This window comes from Ixodes scapularis, unplaced genomic scaffold (assembly GCF_016920785.2).
Source record: "Ixodes scapularis isolate PalLabHiFi unplaced genomic scaffold, ASM1692078v2 PGA_scaffold7__128_contigs__length_106722199, whole genome shotgun sequence".
Classification (NCBI taxonomy): domain Eukaryota; kingdom Metazoa; phylum Arthropoda; class Arachnida; order Ixodida; family Ixodidae; genus Ixodes; species Ixodes scapularis.
The window spans coordinates 35,443,016-35,467,267 of NW_024609882.1; the positions used below are offsets into that span (position 1 = coordinate 35,443,016).

The 24,252-nt window shown below is 45.1% G+C and overlaps 1 protein-coding gene across 1 annotated transcript in view; it reads left to right on the top strand.

The window, feature by feature from the left end:
* The window catches only part of LOC8026196 (adenylate cyclase type 8), a 295,086-nt gene that overhangs the window by 248,312 nt on the left and 22,522 nt on the right, over positions 1 to 24,252 (top strand). The window contains exons 4-7 of the mRNA XM_042286207.1: positions 13,357 to 13,515; positions 14,199 to 14,349; positions 15,324 to 15,506; positions 16,998 to 17,282. Coding sequence (XP_042142141.1) covers positions 13,357 to 13,515; positions 14,199 to 14,349; positions 15,324 to 15,506; positions 16,998 to 17,282 — 778 coding nt within the window. The remainder of the gene's footprint in view (positions 1 to 13,356; positions 13,516 to 14,198; positions 14,350 to 15,323; positions 15,507 to 16,997; positions 17,283 to 24,252) is intronic.

Genomic DNA, 24,252 nt, shown 5'->3' on the forward strand with positions numbered 1-24,252 from the left:
TATATCAGGTCTGTTCTCGAGCACGCGTGTACAGTCTGGGACCCATCAACTGCTGTTGATAGAAATAAACTTGAAAGAGGTCAAAACTTAGCGGCTAGATCTGTTCCCGGGAATTATAACAGCCGACTCAGCATGACGAGTCTGAAGGAATTCTTAGGCTGGGAATCTCTTGAAAAAGGAAGGAAAATCTACAGCTAAAATTAGTTCGTAACATTTATCACTGCAGAATTGGTATACAGCCCGAAAACTACATTTTCCCCCCGCATTATATCTCTCATCGTGCCGATCACGAACAAAAGGCACGTGAATATAAATGTAACACAAACCAGTTTAAATCTTCGTTTTTCCCCAAATCTATTAGCGAATGGAATCAATTGCCATCGGAGGTTGTTGACATTTTGGACAATGACGCTTTCTTTGCTGCATTAAGAGAAGTATTTTATTTTTTTGTTTCCCGTATACTGGGTATGCATGTACGCGTTCTGTTATGGATCCTTTGTATTGCTTAAATGTGTCACATTGATGAAAATTCCCTCCCCCCCCCCCCTCACTGTAGCGTCACCCTGGCGCTGTGGGAAAGTGAATGAATAAAAGGAAACAGGTCATCGTACCATTCGTGTTTCGACAAAAGCCACCCTTTTGGTTTTCAGTTTGGGCCATGGGATTTGGGATTTAGAGATAGGAGAGGGTGGGTTTCTTGGGGTAACAGTGAAAGCTATGGACCATAGAGATTCTATAAAATAGGGAAGAGGGGCAGTTGAAACTTCTCTATTACATCCTTAACCACACCACCTTGCGCGGCCGCGGGATAGATTGATCGGATGACTACGAGCTTCCTTGCGGCTACCTCCGGCAGTTTATTGATTTTAAGGTATCGACGTTTATCGTAGCCACACTGTGTGCGACTTTTCTCGTGGGACAAACTAGTATTGCCAATGACACCAACGCAAATTCAACTGAAGAAATCTTAATTGATACAAGCGCATTTTATTTTTTATCTGGCATACGTTTGCATCCGGTTATTATTTATTATTTCTTAATAGGAAACACTGCGAAAGTGATCTCCGAATTTCGGAGAATTGGAGATTTACGAAAAATAAACTCCGATAAACACCAAATTTTTGATAAAAAATAAACTCCGATAAACACCAAATTTTTGATAAAAAATAAACTCCGATAAACACCGACTTTTTGCTAAAAAATAAACTCCGAAATACACCCTCCGAATTTCATGAAAAATAAACTCCGAAAACACGGAGCCCTGGCTATAAATAATGATATCCGGCCTTAGTTCTTTTTTTTTATATATATCAGGTTACGTTTTGTGAATACATTGGTGCAAAACATGTCTAAAATTATAAAAAAAAAAAAAAAAAAAAAACGTACGTATATGGTGCTTCCGGAAACGCGGGCAAAATCGCTCCTGCAAAAAATACCCATGGCACAGAAAAAAAGAAGAAAAGGTGATGCCGGAGTGGTATTAAGGAAAATTATTATCGTTCAATATAATTGGGTAATTATATAATATTGCGTAATTAAATCGTTAATGATTTACTTTAAATGCACGGTTTCAATTCGAATCTTGCTGGGCATCATCGAAAACTACTAACTACACCCACGTTACATTGATATAAGGCAGGCGCAGCATTTTACAACGTTCCGAAAAAAAAAAAAACGCTCAATTTGGACGAGTGTTTAAACGCGCAACGTGCTTGCGCTGCCACGCACCGCACGTTGAAGACAAGAAAGCCTCCGGGCTGTCGATCGCATTATGCTTGCCTCATGCGACAGCCCGGAGGCGACAGCCTCATGCGACGGCTTGGCAGAAACGCGTACAAATTGATTTTTTTTTTCTTCTTTTTTTGAACGCTCTAAAGGGCTGGGTTTCCCTTATATCATTGTAAAGTGGGTGTAGCTAGTAGTTTTCGATGATGCCGCCCAGCGAGTTCTAATTGAAACCCTGCCTTTAAAATCAATTTTTAACGATCTAGTTATCCTTCATTAATTACCCAATTATATTGAAAGCTAATAATTTGCTTTATTGGGCCCTTTTAAACACACAACAAGGACATCAACCTTTTTTTTTTTGTTTTTTTTTTTGTGCGAGATCCGTAGTTTTCGCGAGAGCGATTTTGCCCGCATTTCTGGAAACCTATATTGTCATACGTTTTTCGCAAAGCGTTTGAGGGAAGTACCTAAAAAGATATTTCTTATTTCGGATAAATAAGAAGAATTCGGGTAAACATTCTCCGCTAAATACTGTTGCGCGTCAAATTTACCTGAAACACTGAAATGTTTGGCCTGCTGCCTTCTCGAGAGCAATCTTCATCATTTCCATACTTTTGTTTGGTCTCACTTTCTTTTTTTCACCTTCATTATCTCAAAGCCTGCTCATACCATCCTACAAAAAAACAGTCTGTGAACACGATTCATCCCAATATCTGTGGTTAGAATACCGCGTGTTTCTCCTTGAACTCATTGTCATGCGGCATTCGAAGCACGCGGATCGATCTCGTGGTGACTCGCGTTGTAATCTGTTTGCAGACTGTCTTTTGTATGATGTATATAAGCAGTGTGACCCCGGCTTTACGCTTCAAACTCACCTTGAAACACAAGATCCCCAGATTTCTCGTTTATTTTTTTTTTTTTTTGCTTCTTTTGATGCGTTAATATTTCATTACCCGCGAAGGGGGACGCACGCGTGAAAAGCAAAATAAAATACAGGGTGTTTCGCGAAACGCCGGCCGAAGGTTCCGTATCGACACCGTGCGGGCAACCGTCAAGGGACCTATTTAGGCAGGCACATAGTGTTTTGGATAATTAGGTTCCTAATGAGTTTCGCGTAATTATCCGATTACTGGTAAACAAATAAACGAAGGCTTTCGATTATAAACCTTTCTGTGCGTCAACGGAAACCACTGTATCAGTAAGCATTTGAGAAAACAAAATGTAAAGGGCGTGGGAATCGTGGTTGTGCGCGAAATTTACCGTTTATGCTGTCGGCGCAAGGCTAACCATGTAAATTTCCGAATGATAAAAAAAGAAAATCTAACAAACCGTTCTGGCGCGGTTTGTTAAATCCATTTTCAGTGCCCAAAAAAGTGAGCCACACCAGCTGTGAATTCTTGCTCAAATTGACTGATTTTTTTTTCTTAATGCTCAGGTAGTTTGTAGTCGAAACTCTATACGTTTATTGTCACTAACTAAAAACGTTATTAAATAAACTATAGTTAAAAACTTGATAAACCTAAACGTCAGCTCCCTCGAGGAGTTCAACGGCATCAATTTTTGTTTCGGCCCGCTGCATGCTTAGTTTTTACTAAAAAAAAAACCTGGTCCAGTGTTTTGTGAAGCGGTCCGAGCGAATTGCGTCGAGGCGCTGACGTTGCGATCTTACATCGACCGTGTCGCGCGCTGTGCAACGCTTCGTCATGTTCTGGCGCGGGGGCTGCTCACTGTAGCGGCTCTATCGGGTTGGCCGTCGGTACTTCCCAAGACGAAGTAGATAAGCTCGCTATGTAATTACGTCGGATGACCCTTGCACTTTAGGGTATGCTTCGCGGTCGGCTGAACGCACGCCGTGGCTATCGGCGATCTAATGGGTTCGATCGAGAAAAATGAAACCCTTTTTTTTTTTTTTTCGCCCGTATAAGTGAACTACGCACCGGAAGAAAGCTGCAACTCGGCGAAGGAGCGGCGCTAGCGGTGGTGATAAAATGCGAAAATTTGAGCACGTGACGTTACCTGGATCAAGATACAAAGGGTAGACAAAATTTCTCTATGAGCCGACGTACCCCTAAGCCTAATATTCGTCATATCGAAATTTGCGATTGTGGGCGCCTGTAGCATTTATTTAATTCAGAACGCTTGCCTGTAAGAAAGGCGATATTTATTTATTTCGGGACGACGGCGTTTTTCTATTGTTTGTTTTCAATTAAACGTTCCAGGCGCTACAATCTCAAATTCCGATTTGATAAATATTAGGCTTAGGTGGACGTCGGCTCATTGCAGAAGGTTCATGGCACGCAGTGGCTGCCTGACTTGCGTCAGCGTCGCCGCGAACGCGTGTCGTATAGCGTCCCACAGTTCGAGCGAGACGTTAGCAGGCGGCGACGCCAAGACGGTCGCGTCTGCCGCTTTGTGGCGTCTCTGGTAGAGCTGCGGCCTGTTTGCCGCTTGGGGCGAGTCGGGGAGTCACTAAACGTGACGTCATGCTAAGGCCTTTCGTCTTCTAAGTGGTATTCATCGAGCCTCCTATCGCACCAATAGACCTCTTAACAAAATTAATCTAGCAACACTGGTGGCGGCCATATTTTCGCAGTTTTGGAAGCTTAACGTGTTACAAGTAACGACGTTACTGGTAACGCGTTACCAATAACGTCGTTAGTGGTAACGTTAAAGGCCCGTTCACACTCTTGCAACCGAGTACGACCGAGAGAGACGAGACCTGATGAAACCTCTTAAAATTTATTAGGACGAGGGAACACACTGGCATTCTGGCGCCATCTATGCGGCGACCCTGGAACTGCATTTCACAAGAGCGAAGGCTTTGCGTTATTTCCGAGGTCAAACGTGCGTAATACCTATAATAAAGGCTCGTTTATAACGTTGACAAAAGTTTTTCGAGCCAAGAAGGAAAAAATAATGCGCGAGAGAAATAGAAAATATGCCGGGCCGCCAAGTTTACACTGCTACCCAATAGGTGGCTCCAGTGTGTCCTCTCGTTTTAAGAGGTTCCAAGGAACCCACTTTTAAGAGGTCGCAAGAGTCTGAACGGGCCTTAAAGGGACCATGAAATGATTTTAAAATCGTGTTTCATCCACCGCACGTCGTAAAAGGTGTGAAAAGAAACACAAAAACACAAAAATAGGAAGCCAAAAAAATTATTTGCTATAGAACTTTTAAAAGAAAACTGGACTCTTTTGCGCCTTCCTTCCTTCGCCTGTTCACTACGATGCATCCGCGGAAATGGAGCACGTCAGCCAAATCCAGGTCGCCTATTGGGTAAGAGCCTACCTCACCAGCTCCGCGATCGTAAACAATAAATAGCCGGCAAATGTTTCCTAAAAGTTTTGTTAAATAATATTCAGATCCACATTTTGTAGCATAATTAGAGATGTGTGGCGAAAATTGCCAAATTTGATAATGCTGAGAGCCAAGCGCCATCTATCGTGTGGTAAACGAAGCAACTACTGCGCGTGCGCAGTAGGGCAGGGCCGACAGTTACTTGGGTGGCGGCGGCCGCCGACGAACGTTTATTTTCTTTGTTTTCCTTCCTCTCAAAACTCTGACTGACTGAACGTTTATTTTTCTACGTGTTCTTCCCGCGCGTGCCGACTTCAAGCAGCAAGAAAACAGTACTTAAAACAGACCACGACGAACAAGAACGCTGGATCCACCGACTCCGACGAAGCGAGGTGCTCAGAATATAGGCCTAGCAGGCATTCCGACTCGGCGCTGCGTTGCTTCGTCGCAAGACCGTCTGCCTACGACCGGCTGGCGTGCTAAATGGAATATGCCCGCGCGACTCTTGTGGACCCTTCCCGTATTATAGTTTGATCACTGACCTCAATTCTAGATTAAGAGGTGAGGTCAATCTCTTCCCCTTGTTTTCCGAGGCAGTGTTGACGAACACTCGTCGAAAAGGGACTCTCGTCGATTCTATCTTGTTTTGTGTGATATAGAGCTGAAATAAACGCCGTATGGATTACCTTCGTAACACGGTATGTACACTTTGTTATTGGTATGCCATTTTTATTCTGACAGACTGCACGTCACTGTCGAGCTATAACAGTTCGTGGGAGGAATACGTACAACCCCGGTCCAACCTTTCTTTGCCGAGTGTCGCGTCAGTATCGAGTTGCAATCGTAAAAGAGGGTTTACTACGGTTGATAGAATGCCATTTCGTCGAAGCACGTTTTAGAGAACGGGCACGTTTTATCGAAGCACAGTTTAGAGAAAGCAGAGCCTCAGTTTAGAGAAATGCCGTTTATCGAAAAGGGGACGCTATTGAAAAAAAGGTTTTCTACTTCGCGCGTGTATCCCTGGTGCGCGTGTTAACCCAAGCCCCCCGCTGCGCTCCCGCCGCTTCGCGGCGACAGTCTGCGGCGGCTCATTACAAAAATGTTAACTCACCAGACTTATCCGCACACGCCGCTTCGCGGCGACCGAATTCGCTAAAAGGAGGCTCATCGCCATTTTCTCTAAACTTGGTTTCTCTATAAAGACATTCGATGAACTGGGGTCGGTAAAACGACGTTCGCTAAAACGAGCTTCTCTAAACCGCATGACTCCGGTAAAAGAACGGTCCCGAAGCGCTTACAAACTGCGCGAATACAGCACTTCCATCGAACGCGCGCGTCCGCTCCGAGTGTAAACAGGTATTTACGTGACTCTTGCTGACACTCGTAGTTCAAACGTGTCTTTTTTAACATCGGCTCGCTCCTGCATCTCCGAGGCCGCGAAAAACGCCATCTACGTCGCTTTGCAAACGACTGACACGGGCCGGCCCTTCTGCCAACAATGACAGGGTGGCTGACTTCTGGAGTCTTCACCGGAAGACTCGCTGCACTTCCCAACAGGCATACCGGCGTATGGGTCTAGTCCCATGCTGTCGCTGTAGCGCAACATATCTCATTGAATTTCGCTCAGCTGCGATGCGGCGATGAGAGGCGCCGATTCAGGAAATACGTCGGTGACATCAGCGCAGTAAAACCTACCGGCGCACCCCAACTCGTTGCCGCTAACACTCCCATTCTCATATTGCCGAGAGAACTTCCGGTTCCGGAAACGGTTTACGTCACGGCTTGTTTTGCGGTCAGTTGGAGAGAATGAAAAAGTCGGTATTTCAATAATTTTTTGTGTGGAAGTTAATAAACCGAGACGAAAACGGATGCCTGTTCGGCATTCAGTGAACATTGACGGTTTAATGTAAAAGTTATCTGGAAAAAGTAAAAAGGTCATTTCATGGTCCCTTTAATGCCAGGGCACAGTGCGATGTTTTGAGCGGAAATGGCCGATTACACGGCTGCGATCGCGGCAAAAAAAAAAGCGAGCGGATACGGATGTGGCATCCCTTTTTTGGCTTAAATATAATTGAAACTCATAAATTTGTGATTATTTATTCTTCATTCTTCATATCTTCTCGTTATAGATGGGATCGCGCGAGTTCAATTGCCGTTAAAAGAAAAATAAGCCTAGAACTACTTTTGGTCGCGGAGGGCTCTATTGCTGTGGCGGTAACGAGGCCCCGGTGGCCTCGACTATGGAGTGCTATCACGTGCCTTGCTCCGGCGCCCTTATTGGGTCGCGGGGGCCACAGCCTCCACAGTTAGCCAAGTTATCGTGAAACGGAGTATAGACGTTTCCACTGTTTACAAAAATCACGGTCCACACGTGCTAGATCACAGCCCAGCCAGGGCTCGCTCGCAATAGACCTATTGCTAAATTACCCGAGCATCAAGGAGAATTCAGGGAATGGTGTTCCACGCGCCACACGCGCACGCCTTCCCCGTATAAAATGTGCAAAGTAAATAAGCGAAAGTAATTTGGAACGATAATTTATTGCATTTGAGGTTCGGTAACTTGGAATTGTAATTCAATTACATTTTTCAAGTAACGGGCACAGGGCTGCGGTCAGGTGAGGAAAGGGAGGCGGCTGATTGGTCCGGCGAGTACGTAGCTTTCAACGTACTGTCAGCTTAAGGCCCGTTCACACTCTTGCAACCGAGTACGACCGAGAAAGACCGGACCGGTTTTTAAGCCTCTTGCGATCTCTTAGGACCAGCTCCGCTGCACCGCATCCGGTCCTAAGAAGTCGCAAGAGGCTTAAAAACCGGTCTGGTCTCTCTCAGTCGTACTCGGTTGCAAGAGTGTGAACGGACCGAACGGAGTATAAACGATTGCAAGTTCGGCTTCAGGGCGCTACCATCTTGCTCGGCTGAGGTGCGCTTGGACGCGCCCTAATCCGATTACGAAGCCTTGCTAAGGCGTCGTAATCGGATTATGGCCGCGCCCGAGCGCACCCTACTGAGCAAGATGGCGGCTTCCTGAGACCGGACTTGCAACGTCCGAGTGCCGTGCACCCAACGAATATTTGATGAAGTGGACGCAAGACGTCGTGGCTGTCGGCGTTTAACGAATGTGGAGGGGTCCGCCATGGGTGTGTCCGCGGCGGTGTGTGTCTGGAGCCAATTTCGCAAATGGAATGCGCCTTTTCTCCCGTCGCGTTGGAAACCGACGATGCACGCTGAATAAGAACGAAATATATGTATTATAAACATCGTTTCCGCATAAGGAATCCATTATGTTTCGCAATATTGAACAATACCGGGATACGAGTATTCGTGTTTCTTTGTTACATTTCCGAGTAAGCTGGTAGTGAATCTCTTTTACGAAAAAACAAATTGATTGTGTGTTTTTTTGTTTTTGTTTTTTTATACTGATGTCACATCAGCTGTCATTGTAAATTAAGAACGCAGCCCGTGCTTTCTGCAACGTGTATTTCACAACACCGAATGTGTTTTTCTATCTAAACACAACCGGTTAGATCACGTCAGGTGCACGCAACCCTGATACGCGTTAAGGAGGCGCCAGAAACTTTGCCTCCAGCGCGAGCTTTCTGCCTTCGGTAATACTTCGCGACCTCGTGAGTTCCCCGAGCCAAGGCACGACGGAAGGCAACAAGCGCGTGCTGGAAGCGGAGCTTTCGTCGCATTTTTAACGTGTATCCGACTGTATAGTCGCTGCTTTTTAGATGCAATAAAAAATGTAACTATAAGCTAAACAGGGTAAGCAGGAGGAGTAATTTTTAGCAACGGAGAAATCGTTGCTAAAAACCCCGAACCCCGACCGTTCCTTCCCTCTGCCTAAACCATTGCGGGCTATGGTCGGGGAAATACGCTAAACAAGGCGCATCTGCCGGGCTACTCCCAGAGATTGGAACTGTATCCCCGCTGGGGTCCAATCCAAGAAAAGTCATCTGACCGCTTGAACGGAGCGTGAAAAGAAGTCGTCCGAGGACCTTCATTTCGATAATGGTGGCAACATTGCCTTCCATGATAAAAGAGCTCGCTTAATCCTGTCGTCCCGGTACCAAGAGATAAGCCCCCCCCGTGACACCGTAAGCCAGTGCGGATATCTGTCTTGAAGGTCACGGCCGTTAGAGCCTTATTCCCATGGCGGCATCCTTTGTTGCCTTGCTTTCCCTTCTCATGTGTTCAAACCAGTGTTAGCGTACTAGGACGCGTTTCTTTTCGTAACGTAGGTAGCGTGCTCGTCACATTTTTCGAAGCAGTGGCGGATAATGTACTTAGGTTTCTTATTTCGTGTAACACACAAACCCCCCCCCCCCCCCCAAAAGAAAAAAATGCTGTTGAATTTTTGTTTTTTTTTAGGCGCGAAGTCATACAAATTTTTACGTTTTTCGCGTGTTTCTTCGCGTTTTTTTTTTTTTTATTTTTCTCGTGAGAATTCAGATAGAACCAGAAAATATATAAGGTAATTAATTATTTTAAGTTTTGCGTGGACCTCATGTTTCTTGAAATATGGCGCTTATGCATATACTTGTAACGTCAGAATAGTAAAACGTTTTAATTCCCTAAAAATGTAACGCAAATGTAACGTGTGTTACTTTTTATCGGTAACGTTAATGCGTTCCCTTTATTTTTAGGTAACATGGGTCGGTAACGCGTTACTCTTATTTGCACATAACAAATAACGCGTTTCTTCCTTCTTTTTTTTTCTTCTTTTTTTGTTAGGCATTTAACATTTGGTTTTAACAGCAGTTTAGTTCCGATTTGCTGGCGAGTGCGTGTATCTCTTCCGGCGCTAAAATAGCTGGAAGGGGGGAATTAGAGGTCGCGTGATCGGCTCCGTGGAGAGAAAGTACCTAGCGTTTCAGTAGATTCCGCTCAATAACGTAATCCCTGACGATCGTTTTCCTTTTTCTTTAATTCTCGCTTAGCGTGACCTTCCGCAGAAATAACCTTACGGGCCGCTGCTGAAGTGCACGACTGCGACTCATTTCACTTACATTTCAACTTCAAGCCTGTTCAACCCTTTTCTGTACGCAAAATCGAACATGAATAATCGAAGCGAGGATAAAACATACTGCGGCCATTTGCTTAGAATGCGAGGTACTTTGGGTTTCTTGTACCCACAGAGGTGATCCTAAATTCCTTTTTGCGGGTAAGCTAACCGCTGGGAGATGTGGCTGCATTGATCAGTGCTAACCAGCCCTGCATACTTAACGCAAATTCAATCTCATTCGATGATGAAAACGAGCGTATCCCCCTCGCGGTTGAGATTCGAACTTCAGTGTGAATCCAGCAGGGGAGTAACAAAATTGCGATGCATCTAATTGTGTTTTAACATCTAAAACCTCTGATATCTGGTGTCTTAAAAAGGCTCACGCACACTCTCTCTTTACGTTAATATGTTTTACATTAACCTTTGGGGGCGCATTTAACGGGAGGGGGCTGAATTCAAGGAAGATGGCGCCCAAAAATGCCATGTTCCCGATTTCTTCTCAACCCTCATATAAAAGGTGACATAGAATCGCAGTGGAGATTATCGTCACGGACAATGGGAGAGCGGCTGGGACTTTCAACAATGCTTCGCCGTCTCGTGCAGTTAGAGTGCGCCGTTAAAGCACGACGGAAGGCGTGGAGCACGTGCTGGATGCCGGTCTTTCAAAAGACATATACCTTGCCATTCTAATTCCGTCAGTAACTATAGAGACTGACAGATAATTTATATATATATATATAAGCGACGCGAACAGACTATACAGGACGGACAAAAAGCTCATCTCAATTCCCGTCATGCTTGTCGTGGTCGTTTCTACGTAGGTAACTAATTGATCGAGTGTCGCTCGCAGGCGTCATGGCATCAACCATTCATTGCTAAAAGCGGCGAAAGAAAAGTAAAAAGAAAAAGTTCGTATTGCCAATGTCAACAAATCCGGCAGTCTATGCGCGTTATCCGTCGCAAATGGCTCTCAAGAGGGCACCCGAAAGAGGTGCTAACGCCGAGAGAAGAGCACGTGGTTAACGTACGTTCTTGAGAGAAAGAGAGAGTGACAATTAATAAATAAAGAACGCACCTGAATTGCACGGGAGCGTGGATCGAGCTTCTAACCTAATCTCCCCAGCCGTATTGATCCGAAGGGGATGCCGTTGTGTTTTGTTGGCATTTCGCTGCGGAACTTGCTATCCTCGGGGGCGTGGATGTTGGGGGGGGGGGGGGGGGGGGGAAGGGGGGGGGGGGGGAAGGGGGGGGAAGGGGGGGGGGGGGGCAGCACGATGGAGGCGGTGTTATTCCGATGGTCGAGAATCCTCGTCGCTCGCTCGTCCGTCTGACTGTCGGCATGTTTCTGTTTCTCCCTCGGGAAGGGGTGACTGCGTCCGGCCTTGAAGTTGCCACTGCAGTGTCGATTCGGTTATGTCTCCATTCGCTTGTTTTATGGGTTAATGTGTGTTCTTTATGTGTCTTTTTGTGCGCTTTCTTCGGCATCCAGTCGTTTCCGAGCGGAGTTTATGGGACGTCGTTATTCTTCGTTATTGTTGGTTGGTCGTTGTTGCGCGATCGGCGCAAACAATGTTCGGCTCTCGAAACCGGAAGACGTTTGTCTGTTTTGTTCGGTGCGCTCCTCTGATGAGGATGCCAGAGAGCTTTGCGATGTTGGGCAGCGCACAATTCGATGCTTTTTTTTTATGCAATTTATATTTGGGGATTGCGGTAGTAGCAGAACCGGATGACTAGATAACGACATCACGGTAGAAGCGGAACCACTCTGCGTGATGTGACAACAAATTCCTTAGCGCACTAACAAATGCGTGAACTTCCAAGGCTATATCGCCTCACTTTCCCCATCCTCGTGCCACGATGGTACGACAAAGCTCGATCGTAACCTCTGGCGGAGTATATAGACACCGTACCTGTTGAGCCATAAAATCCGCAAGCAACAACAACAACACAGTTCGTCGCGGTTCTGGGGTTCATCTGGTGATAGTGTGTCTACAGGTAATTAATTATTACGGTAGCCAATGAAAATTGTAGAAAACGACGGGAGTTTGTAGCGGTTCAGCGATGACCATAGGCGTGTCTGGACTCCTATGGTCATCGCCGGACGCCGGTGCTCCGCGGACACCGGCGTTCCGCGCTCTAAACCGTTCTCGCAGGAATCAAAGAACGCCGGTGGATTCGTGACGGTTATCTGTCGAAATCCTTGGAAATACTCTATGACTCAGTTCAATTATCTCGCTGTATTTGAAGCCGAAAGCTTGCGTTGCTGTTTTATTTTTGTGTGATGATTGTTTGTTTGTTTGTTTGTTTGTTTGTTTGTTTGTTTGGTGTTGTCCAAACAAAATAGACGGATTTTTTTTATGAGTATATTTTGCTTGCAAGAAATGTGCTTGATGTCATGAAGCTGTAAGCATATAGGGGAGGGAACTGTGTGTGACAATTTGACAAATCGTATGGTAAGTATTTGCATGTGGATTCCACATTGAGGCATGGTCGTTGTACATTAGTGTCAACTCCTCGCCCCATGTCTCTCGGTCTTCGAAATTTGACACATGGATTAAAATTTTTAGGTATAAGTCTAATATTAGCGTAGATATTATTGTAACGTTGATGATTCTTTTTTTTTTTCATTTTTACGGATTTTGTGGTTTTTACCTCATGTCGATAGAGCAATGTCAAGATTGAGCTAATTTTTTTAGCCTCCCCAACGAGTTTGTCTGCACGAAGAATTCCGGGTAGGCCACTACCACTGGAGAACCAATGGCAAAACAATTTTACGTCCCTGACTCTTGACGACTCGGCACCTTTATAAAATATCATTGGTCAGTTAAGCTTTTTTATATTTTATATATTTTATATATTTTATATGCATATATGTACGTTAAAGAGCCCTCCAGAGCGTATTCGGCCTCTCTTCCACAATTGTCCGACTTCGGGGTTATCAGTATTTGTGCAGTTATTAGGTGGACGGATTTGCCGCAAGCTCAGTTACCGTGGGAGATGTAACATAGATAAATTTATTTTAGCAATGTTGCCAGTTGCAGGTGCCAAAAGACCGACAGGCCAATATTCAATCTGCTTACTGTTTCTGAACGAACTGATTTAGGAATTAGTTGTTGACCTTCGGTGTACATATAAGGATTGACGGATTGATTGATTGATTGATTGATTGATTGATTGATTGATTGATTGATTGATTGATTGATTGATTGATTGATTGATTGACGTTTTATGCCGATAAACGTGACGTGTGGGGCTTTCGGTAAATACCGAAAAGCGAACACCTGTATAATGGCGCCGGAGCTAGTGAAACCGTTCCGTCTGCGCAGATTCGTGAGGCAGACGACAGGGGTGGACCTGAACATGCGCATTGGCATCCATACCGGGTCCGTACTCTGCGGTGTCCTGGGACTCCACAAGTGGCAGTTTGACGTGTGGTCTAACGACGTCACACTGGCCAATCACATGGAGTCGGGAGGAATCGCAGGGTGAGGTATTCTTTTCCGTCTTCTTTCCGACTGCGCTACGCGATTCTGATCGCGAATGGTGACCTTATTATAAACTGCGACGTTATATTTATTTGCAGCCAAGAAGCAGAGTTTTGGTTGCCTGCTTTGTGTGGGCGCAGTGTTCGCTTTTTGTTTTGTCTCACGCAAGTTGAGATGTGCTTGTGTTTGCTTTTGTAATTTTTCTAAAGACTGCCAAAGTTTTACTCTTGCAATATTCAGATCAAAAGCGTTCTTTTAAATCCGTACTCGTGCCGTCATTTCTTTTTTTTTTTTTTTACATTTTCAGGAATGAAACAAAACTCAGTAACGTTTCGTTTTTATCAAACTGGCGAGTAACGCTTTTTCGCCTTATAGTTGAGCATGAGATCCTTAACTGAAGCATCTATGAACGCCTTTAGATAATGTTTAGCGATGATTTTGGGGGCAGTCAAGTACACACTCGAAAGAAATTTAAACTTGATACATCCAGTCACCGACGTTTTGATTGCTTGAGGGTGTCGTGAACTGTCCTTAGAGAGTCCATGAACGAAACTTTTCATATAGGGTTTTTCTCAGTTAGGGTTTTATAATATATGGCTATAGCGCGCATTGCAAGTTACCCTTAAAACTTCTAATTCCTTATTGTTCTTTTTTTGTTTTTGTTTTTTATTCCTCTCGCGCAGACGCGTGCACGTGTCCCAGGCCACTTTGGATGCTCTGGGTGACTCGTACGCCGTCGAGCCTGGCTTCGGCGAGACCAGAGATTCGTACCTCCGGCAGCAGAACGTCCAGACCTTCCTCATCAAACGAACCGAGCCGACAGCCTACAAAAAGGTGAGCTGGAGCATTTAATGTATCGTGTAGGCGCTTGATGTATCGTGTAGGATCTTTGTAGCCTGTTGCAATATGGGATAATGAAAAAAATGCCCTTCAATAAAGCTTTCTGGTCGCCAGGATTGGTTGTCGTTTACTTTCTGCTCACCTCGTCTTCAGCGTTGGCTCTGCCAAACAAGATAGCGTGGAGAGGTCTTCTAGGAAGCACTTGTTCTACTATTCTTGCCCTGTAACAGACTGTAGCTTCATGTACAGGCCCCGTTGTCTGCAGGAAAGATTATCTTAGCGTTCTTCTCTCGTTCTGCGACAATATAAAAGGAAGAAGAAAAAAAAGCGACCATTTGCACTGTGTTTCTTTGTGTACAGCTTGTTGCTTAGAGTTTTTTTATTGCTTCTCATATATTGAAAATATTTTTGAAGTTTATCGTTATGCTAGATTCGCGCAGCAGAAGTTCCCTCAAAACAATGTTCAAAGTTCAAGGTCAACGGGTAATTTCCCGACCCCCAAATTTTTTATGAGCTCAACATACTTTTAGAGTATTCAATGTTCCTTTAAAGTCCATGATTTAGAATGTCTCTCTACCAAACCATCTAACCAACATCCACCTAAAACCTTTTGTAAACCCGTCAAATGAACGGTTACAATATATCAAATAAAACATAGAGTGTTTCCATACCAACGGAAAATATAAGAAATTCCAACACTCTTTGTCACCTTAAAAAAAAGTTCTAGACATAGTTTATACCCTTCGCAAAGTTTTTACAAGACTTCGTGGTAAAAGAAAGAAAAAAACAATCATGATTTCGTTGTTGTTTTTGTTGTTGTTTTTTTTGCGTTTGAAACTGATCTTTACTGCACGTACAACTATCTTCATTTATGTTGGAAAATCCGCAGCGCTTAGCGAAAGGTCGGTCTCTTCTACTTCGTCTCTTGGGGTAAAAAGGAGTATACAGTAGGCGGTAACTTCCCGTAGGGCTACAAGCGGCGCAAACGCCGCAGCAACCCGGAAGATCGCCAGAGCGTGGCCAGCGGGGTCCTGTCCAACGGTGCCAACAGCGACCACAGGTCCAGCGCCAGCACCAACAGCACCGTCGGGGCTCACAGCGAAGAGGACGGGCCTACGGTCGAGTGGACGCCCGAAATACCTTTCGAGAACGTGAGTACCAAATGGATAACAGACTACACCAAAATGGCGCTTTTCAGAAATGTTCTTCCTGTCTAGGCTCTCCTCTCTAGAGACTCTCCCGTTTCAGACAGGGGAGTGTCCACCACCTGCTAAGGTTACAATTGCGTCGTAACCTTACCCGAAAAAAAAATTAATAAAAAAGCTCATGAGTTGACAGAAAAGTGGTGGGCTTTCTGGTGACGAGTGAGAAATGTAGAGCGTAAAAACACATTAGCTAACGTCTCGAGACCTCTCATTGCAAGTGGCAATGTGACCTGCTTACTTATCTTATGTTCTCCCCATCCGTGAACATGCAGAGGCCTATGCCGCCAGGGGTTTAGCAAAGCTATACGGCGTTCTGTTTCTACGCAGCAAAGTAGCAAATTCTACTGGTCTATGGTCGCATGCAGGGCAGACGACGGTTTGCACTAAGCGCGCTCGATAGTGACTGTGCTAATTGTATTATTCCCCCAGTCGCAATGTGGAGGTGCTGTTTTTTTTCCCTGCCACTGACCACGTAGACGTGCAAGAGAATTAGTGTTAAACTTGGCTCGGGGCACCCGCGTTCTAATGACGAACACTGCGTGCACAGCAAGCGCTAGCGACTCCGAAGCGAGCATGCCGCGAACAACCGACGAATTTCGCCCGGAGGCACATTGGCTTTGCGCACTGCATCAGTATAGTTACTGGTCTTACGCCTCGTGGAAAGCGAGCGCCGTCGGGTGAAATTAGTCGTGTGGTCACAGCATATTTGCTGAATTGAGTTCAGCTTTTAAAAGTTTGCACGGCCGCAAACATGTTACAGATGAATTCTCCTCTTAAAAAGGGAGCGTGGAATGAGACAGGCGAAGTTTTCGATTACTTAGGTTGCGAGAAAGAGAAATGCATGAGACGAAAAGCGGGCGACTCTGTACGTTTTGTCTCCTGCGACGGAGTTGAAAGGAACTTGTGTATGGAGCTCTCTCCCGAGGAGACGCGGCTTGTGTGAACTCGAGCAGCGCATCCCAGGCCATAGGGCAGAATGTTTTACCTCGTCGGATGCCAGCCCGGGGCACAAATTTGACACGACTGCTGCGTTTGGCTGGGGTCAAGTGAGTCCAGTGAGCTATCAAAAAATTGACGGACACCCTCGTCTGCTACCACCAAGCATGCGCCTAGATAACTCCCCAAAATGTACTTAGAGGATGCAACAACAAGAAACAAGCCGTGATTATGCTTAAGGAACAAGCTGAAATGGTTTCGCTATCAACAAACCGTTCTTGATTCAGTAGATGCAAATCAAATTTCAATTTGGACTCTGTAGCCGTTTAGTTGTTGTTGTTGTTTTCTGTACACAAAGTTTTGTTCTTGTTTATGTTTTGTACCTCCTCCTACTTGGGTTTAATGGGTCTGTAGTGACCTCTAATTAAATAAAACATAACTCACCCTCCTCGCAGAGCTCGCAACTCACGCTCTGCCGTTAACCTCGTTAAAATCTTGCAGCTGGACAACCTGGTGGCTTTTGCCGAAGACGACAATCTCGAAGATGGCGACAGCGTCTCGGTCGGCGGCACGGGTCCCGAGAATTCCAGTTCGGAATACCGGCGGTCGTCCAAAGACGAGGTGCGAGGCTCCATGCGAGAGCACGTAGCGCTCGCGGCGTCCATCAGCGAAGACGTGGACGACATCATCGACCACGAGATAGAACTCGAGAGCAACAAAAAGATGCGCAGAGAAAACGTCAATCAGTTCACGTTGGCCTTCAAGTGCCAGCTCACGGAAAATCTGGTGAGTGACAAATGACTCCAATTTAAGTCGTTGATTGTTTTTGTTTTCTATCATTAATAGTGTCGTTATTCAGAAGCACGCACATACAAGCGTGGTTGGGTGTCTAGGAAAAAAGGCTGTCCAAGCCGCTTGGCTGGTCTTCAGCCACCCCCCCCCCCCTCTCTCTCTCTCTCTCTCTTTTACACAGCAGTGGTGGAGGAGCAAAGATAAATAAAAATGCTATAAATAAGCAAGTACAGAGAGTGTCATAATGCAAAAAATTGATTACAAAACTATATATCAAAGTTACACTAATTCGGTTTGTGTAGGTGAGCTTACAGTCAATGGGGCATTATATAAGTGGCCAATTCTTACCGTAAGTAAGATAATGAAATAAAAAATTAATTAGCTTTTTAATTATTGAAAATAAGCAAATGGTTCCAATTACAAACTTTCTGAGCGTCACCAAAAACCACCAAATAGTCAATTTTAGAGCGATCGGAAGCACGTGGGACGCGCGGTTGTGCACCAAAGTTACCCGGCACTCGTGCAACAGGCGCAAAACTAGCGGTGGGAATACGTGGTTGATAACATATTCATCCGAGGGGTAACTTTGGTGCTCCCCGCGCTTCTCACGTGCTTCAAGTCATTATAAAATTAAACAATGTTTTTTTTTAATGACGCTCAGCGATTTTTCTAATTGAAACCATATTTTTATTTTCACTAATTGAAAAAGGTAATTTTAAAAGCAGTTAATTATTTGACTTCTCCTGAGGGTTAGCCCCCTATATTATGTCTCCCTGGCTCTATAATTAACCTGAATAAACCGCATTACTGAATCTCTAACGGATTCTTTGTAAGAAATATCTTCGAGTTAAATATAAAGCACCCTGTAAAGACGACCAGAGATGGCAGTAATGCCATTACTGTAATGGAATTAGAGTAATTAAATTACTTTTTAAAGTAATAAGTAATGTTTTGAATTAATTTTCTAAAATAGTAATTTTGTAATGTAATGAATTACTTTTAGGCAGTAATTTCGAGAAAATTACTTATTGCTTTTGAAATTACTTTTGTCCTGAATTAGAAAGTTCGTTTCCAAGCTTTAAAAAAGAAGAGAAAATCATTTTGCATGGTGCAACGTTGTGAAAGAGTATCGGAGAAAATAATCCACCGCCACCTCAGCGCGAAGCCTTGTACGAAGAACTGGACAGAAGCACAAAGGAGGGCTGGAAAAGCGGAGGAGAAAAGTTTGCGTGAAGACATCGCTGGAAGGCAGCGGCTTAGGGGTGTAAACAGGACACTACAAAACGCACGACTCCGACAAATCGTGAAAATTGAAGCGGGCTTGAAGCGGGCGCGTCCGCTTCAATTTTCACGATTTGTCGGAGTCGTGCGTTTTGTAGTGTCCTGTTTGGACACCCCTTTACGAACTCCAGGCACGACAGATTCAAGACGTCGCGTCATCAGGACGATACTATACTTCGTTCATCCCTTAGCTGGCAGTGCGGTGGGAGCTGCAAGCTAACCAGAACCAATGAAACACCTTCCTTTACTCCCTTGTCCCGTCCCTTTCTCTGTTCGTGGGTATGAACGAGGGCGTGGTTACCTGGCGGAGGATGGACGTGTGACTGTTCCAACTAACACGTAGCTTCCACCGTTCATTCCTAAGCTGACAGTGTGTCAGCTTAGGGATGAACGGCTCATAGGCTACAAGGCGATAGGCACATCACCAGTGAGTTAAACATAATTTAAAACCTGAGAGGACAAGATTAACAGATCCTTGTACTTTCGTAAAGCAAGGTCAAACCGCAAGCTCCGACCATTGTGAACAACAAACGACCGGAATCAATAGTTAATTCCAAATGCCTTGTCAAAGCTCCAGAACGTTTCGTGCGTCCTCGAACAAAGCAGGTGCCGCTCGTGGTATGGCTCGCTGCCTTCCCTTGGGAAGTTTATTCGGGAATAAGCCTACAGGCAGATGTCGCCCCCCGTTTGTTGAGAAAGTACAGAATTTCGGAAGCTCGCGCCACTCCTCAACTGGCGACGCTTCTGCTTAGCAATTATCCGGGCCCTTTGTGTGACAATGCGCAAAAACTTGGGCTCTTCGGGTGTTTGGGAAAAATGATCCTTGAAAGGAATGACCGAAAATAGGCTCTTGGGAGAATAGGATAAGATGTGTCCGAGGCGGAGGGGAAACGTTTCACGTGACGACTAAGAACGAGCTGCCATTGCCCAATTAAAAAAAAAAGAAAAAAAAAACTGTCTCAGATTACAATTTCTAAATCAGGAAGACGGAAACATATCACGCTTTTAGTAAGAGCCTTTACCGTTGAATGAACAGCGACACCAGTGAGTCGACTGTCTTTCTGAGTCACATCTAAAGAAGCTATTCATCATGTTTAACACTTATGTCGTGTGCGCAAGCAAAACCACTGTTCAGTATGATTCACTCTGAGGCACATAAGGTTGTTTCGGTGTAAACAGGAAGATCTGAGTTTTGGTACATATAGACCAACTCAAATCTTTGACGTCACATTACTGCGGTGGCGCTGCTGTCGGCACCGCGCATACGCAGCGCCTCGCTTCTCCCGGATCTGGTTCCTGCACACGCGCTGTGGGGGCAAACGAGGGCTTGTTTTGTAAACATTGTGTTCGTGTATACGGTAAGTAAAATTAGCTCAAATTACTGCCTCAAGGTATTCAAAAGTAATGTTAAAGTAATTTCATTACTTCTAGAAAGTAATGTTAATGTAATGGCATTACATTTAGTCTGTGTTAATTTCTAACGTAATTTAATTACATTGTTGCAGTTTTCAGAAAAGTAATTAGTAATGTAATTTGATTACTTTTTGAAAGTAATTTTGCCGTCTCTGGAGACGACGCAATAGTTTTCACGTTGATTATAATCCATATACAACACTGATAATTTTTCATATTGAGCAAAAATATTTGTTAATAATTTTGAGATTAGACACAAGAAATTACGTAATACAAAACGCTTACCTAAAACGCATTATTGTTATACAGAGTACGACATAGCTGAGTCACATATAAAGTCCGCGACTTTTCACCATCGCGTGCAAAGTGAAAGCAATAGCTGATATTGCGCCTATAGTATGTTGCAACATCAGATATCAGCGGGACACGCTTCACCTTGGGTACGCGCTCGGTGCCTGCTGTAGTGCTTAGACCACGCACGCGCCGAAGTGTTATGGAAGGTGGAAGGTGCGCGATCGAGACGGAGCTTCTACTGCTGATCTTATGTGGCAACAGACTATATACTCTGTTCACGATGCAACAATTTTTGTACTGTGCACAAATACCGCTTAAAACGGATCCCTAACGTTAATGACCCATGAAACACGCGTTCGTTTTTCACCCCACGCAATAGAAGTCCCAGAAAAAAATTTAAGAAAAACGACCAGCGTTCACCCCTCAACTCGCAGCCAGAAAAAGCGGCCACGTGATTTAGAGCCGATTATATGCCGCCAGTGTTGATCATAGCCACGCGCTGGGGTTGGCAAAGCGCAGGACACGCGCTGAGTTCCAGACATTGTTATGGCTCGGCTGTTGTCGTCGTTGCAGCGATTGGACACGGGTCACAACCCGAATGCTTCTCGAGCTAGCAATTGTCACGAGCCCAAGTCGAGTGCCCACGCAATGCTCGGGTCCAATCTATGAACCGCATTCAAATATCGTCACTTGGGTGTACTGCGATCCCCGAGTTACGTCATCAAATTTTGCAAAGGAGAGATTGAATGAAAATGATCGCTTTTGTCCTTGAACTTGCACCGCAACGAAGGAGTTTCTTGGCCAATGGCGTTGCGTGTGAGTATCCTTGAGTCCCAGGTGTGCCAGTAAGCTCGTGTAGAGAGAAAAACATTCCAATTGAATATCGTTGCACAGCTCCTTTAAGGGTTCAATCCCCACCCCTGCCCGTTTCGATCTGGATGAGCATCGTACGGGCGTGCGGTCGTGTATCACTATAGTGATGCACGTCAAAGACCTTAGGCTAGCGGTTGTACTGCACTGGCTAAATTGCTCGTCTACAGCTGGGAGACTTGTCGCCCGTTGAGGCAGACCAAGTTCTAGGCTGTATAAACATACACACAACCCAATTTGTTCACCTTCAAAGGGGTCATGAAAAAGTTTTTCTACTTCCGCTATATACTACCTAGAATAACTCCCTCGTGTTAATAACTGAATAAGCTTGCCTTAGTTTTTTTTTTTCCTTCTAAGCAATGGCAGGCGCCAAAAAAAAAAAAGAATTGAAATATGAACGTTGTTCATCCCCTCAACTTGGAGCCAGAAACAGCGGCCACGTGACCTGGTGCCTATCTATATGCTGTCAGCGTTAATCATAGCCACGCGCTGGGGTTGGCAAAGTAGAAAACGCGTGCTAATCTCCAGGCATAGCTAGAGTTCGGCTATTCTCATCGCCCCAGTGGACAGTGGTTAGACACGAGCCACTATTCGAGTGTCCGCCGAGCCGATGTCGTATGTAGGAAAGGTAACACACCGCACACACGAATCAACGTCCATACGACTGAATCGAAACATATACCGTTCGGCTATCGTTGTAGCTATCGCTGTAACTACCTCTGTAAATACTGAGCCTATTGATGTAACTATCACTCTAACTATCGCTGTAATACTTGGATGTTTGACACCAGCCTGCGGTAGCGCAACTCCTCCTCTCTCCGTGTTTTCCTCCTTTCCGTCGAAGGCAATCTCCTTGCCCTCCTTCCGCGCCGCGCCCCCGCCGCCATGTTTGTGCGAGGCCCACAAGGCGCGCCTGCGTGCTGGGCTGGGCCGTACTTGTTTGCCATATAACATACGGCAAAGTACAGAATTTTTTTTTTTTTTTTATGAAGGCAGTTTTTTGTTTTTGGGCGTGACAAAAAAAAACTAGCCTTTGTCCACCTTTAGTTGAGTTGTAAAGTACGAGAAGACGCCTCGATCGGCAAATGTAATAACGCGGGCAGAGTTGGAATCGCTCGGTTGTGAAGACAAGCTTTCTCCCATTCCGCTAAACGCAGACGACTCACACACACAAAGAAAAAAAAAATCCCAATGTAGATTTTAGTATTTTAGGACATCGGCATGCAATGCAAAAATATATTGCGTTTACCCGCTCATTGCAGCAAGAGCTGATGACAGGCAGACGTTAGAATGCACCTCTCCCTGGGTGTAAATAGTGTTTCGTAGGCAAGGACTGCGTTGCTAGCGGGAGCTCGTGCCGTCGCTTTGAGCATGGATTGAGCACGCGCCCGCAAGGCTCGCAATCCTTAGCGTAGGCTCTACTAAAACGTTATAGTATCTTGAACGCAGTGTATTTGCAGACTCGGCATCACTCGAATAAAAGACACCGCGACACGTGCAAAACTAGGACTTTTCGGTAATTTTTTGCAGTACCGATCTTTTCGCCAAACCAGCAGCTTGCTATACTTCGTTCACATTTTATAAACGTTAAGTGCTACCTGCAACTGAACACGTGCTCACGGAGGAATATGCGACGTCTGCTATGTACACGACTCGTGCATTTAACTACCTATCAAGTACACTCATTTATTTTGCCAAGATGAAAAAACAAAAACAGCGCGTCCTCTGTTGCTTTGTTAGCGCGTTCCTCATTTATCCCATTTATAGCGAGGCCTTCTTTCATCCTTACAGTTTTCGCGATATTGTTTTGACGTTCTCACGGCACGCCATTCAGTTTACTTGCAAAGCGTATAAGCCTTGCCGCAGACGTGCCTCATTGCTCGATTTACGAATGAGAACAGAGAGATCTTTCAGCAAAGCCTTCAAAAGACAAGAGCAGCTTTTTATTGTGAATAAATGATATTTGATTAACCACAGAGGAAAAATCACATACGGATGAAGACAATAAAATATTGATTGCTACAAGGCAAGATATTCCAAGGCGGACTATTCGCCTTTTTCAAGAAACACTCCTGTTCAACTACAAAAACATAACAAAATAACTACTGCACATTTCTCTCCTTTCACTGACGCAATATGCTCGCGGTAACATACAACCCTCTTTATTTTAGTGGCACCCCAGTCTCTCACGAATCGTTTTCAACTCGGCCGATTCAATGCAAACGAGCTAAGAGCGAGCGAGTCAGTTTCCATTATCAAATACGCGCGAAAAGACGTTTCAAAGTTCTTCGTGCCGGTAATTTAGTTCCGTGTTTGTCACGAGCGCGAGCTGCTCGATTGTTTGTGACTCTCCTTTCACTAACGCAATATGCCCGCGGTAAGACCCTCTTTATTTTAGTGGCACCCCAGTCTCTCACGAATCGTTCTCAACACGGCCGACTCAATGCGCGCGAGCAAAGAGCGAGCGAGGCCGTTTCCATTATCAAATACGCGCGAAAAAACGTGCAAGAGTTCTTCGTGCCGGTAATTTAGTTTCGTGTTTGTCTCGTCTCATGATCGTATTCGGCGATCTTCATCGGCGAGACCAAAGCAAAAGATGTAACACGATCCAGAGTTTTGCAATGACTTACCTTGCAAAGCCTCCCTCGGAAGCATGCAGTCGAAAATTTTTCCGTCCGATCCGGTCGATCCATTGTCTTTGTCGCTGAAGATTTTATTTTCTCGTCGGAACGGCAAAAGCGTCTTCCTTTTCGCAACGCAGTTTGTACAATCCACATCGCAGCATGATGGCATCGCGTTGCCGCCTGAATCATGGTAAAAAAAAAAAAAAAAATCTACGGCAATAGAGCCATTTCCACGCTTCGCACAAAGATGGCGTTGGTTTATAGGAAACCACCGAATCGCGCGGGATCTTGGGAAGGTAACGGTCACGTGTCGCGCCTGATCCAATTGAAGCGAGGGGAAAGGGAACTTTTTAGAGGGCAAGGGCAGGAGTTAAGAGAAATTTCTTTTCCCCATTTCAGACAATGGTTTGCGCTACCTTTCAGTCACCGCTAGGGTTCCTGTATAGACTCTCTTGTCACAGCTTGACGCGCCCGTCATCTCT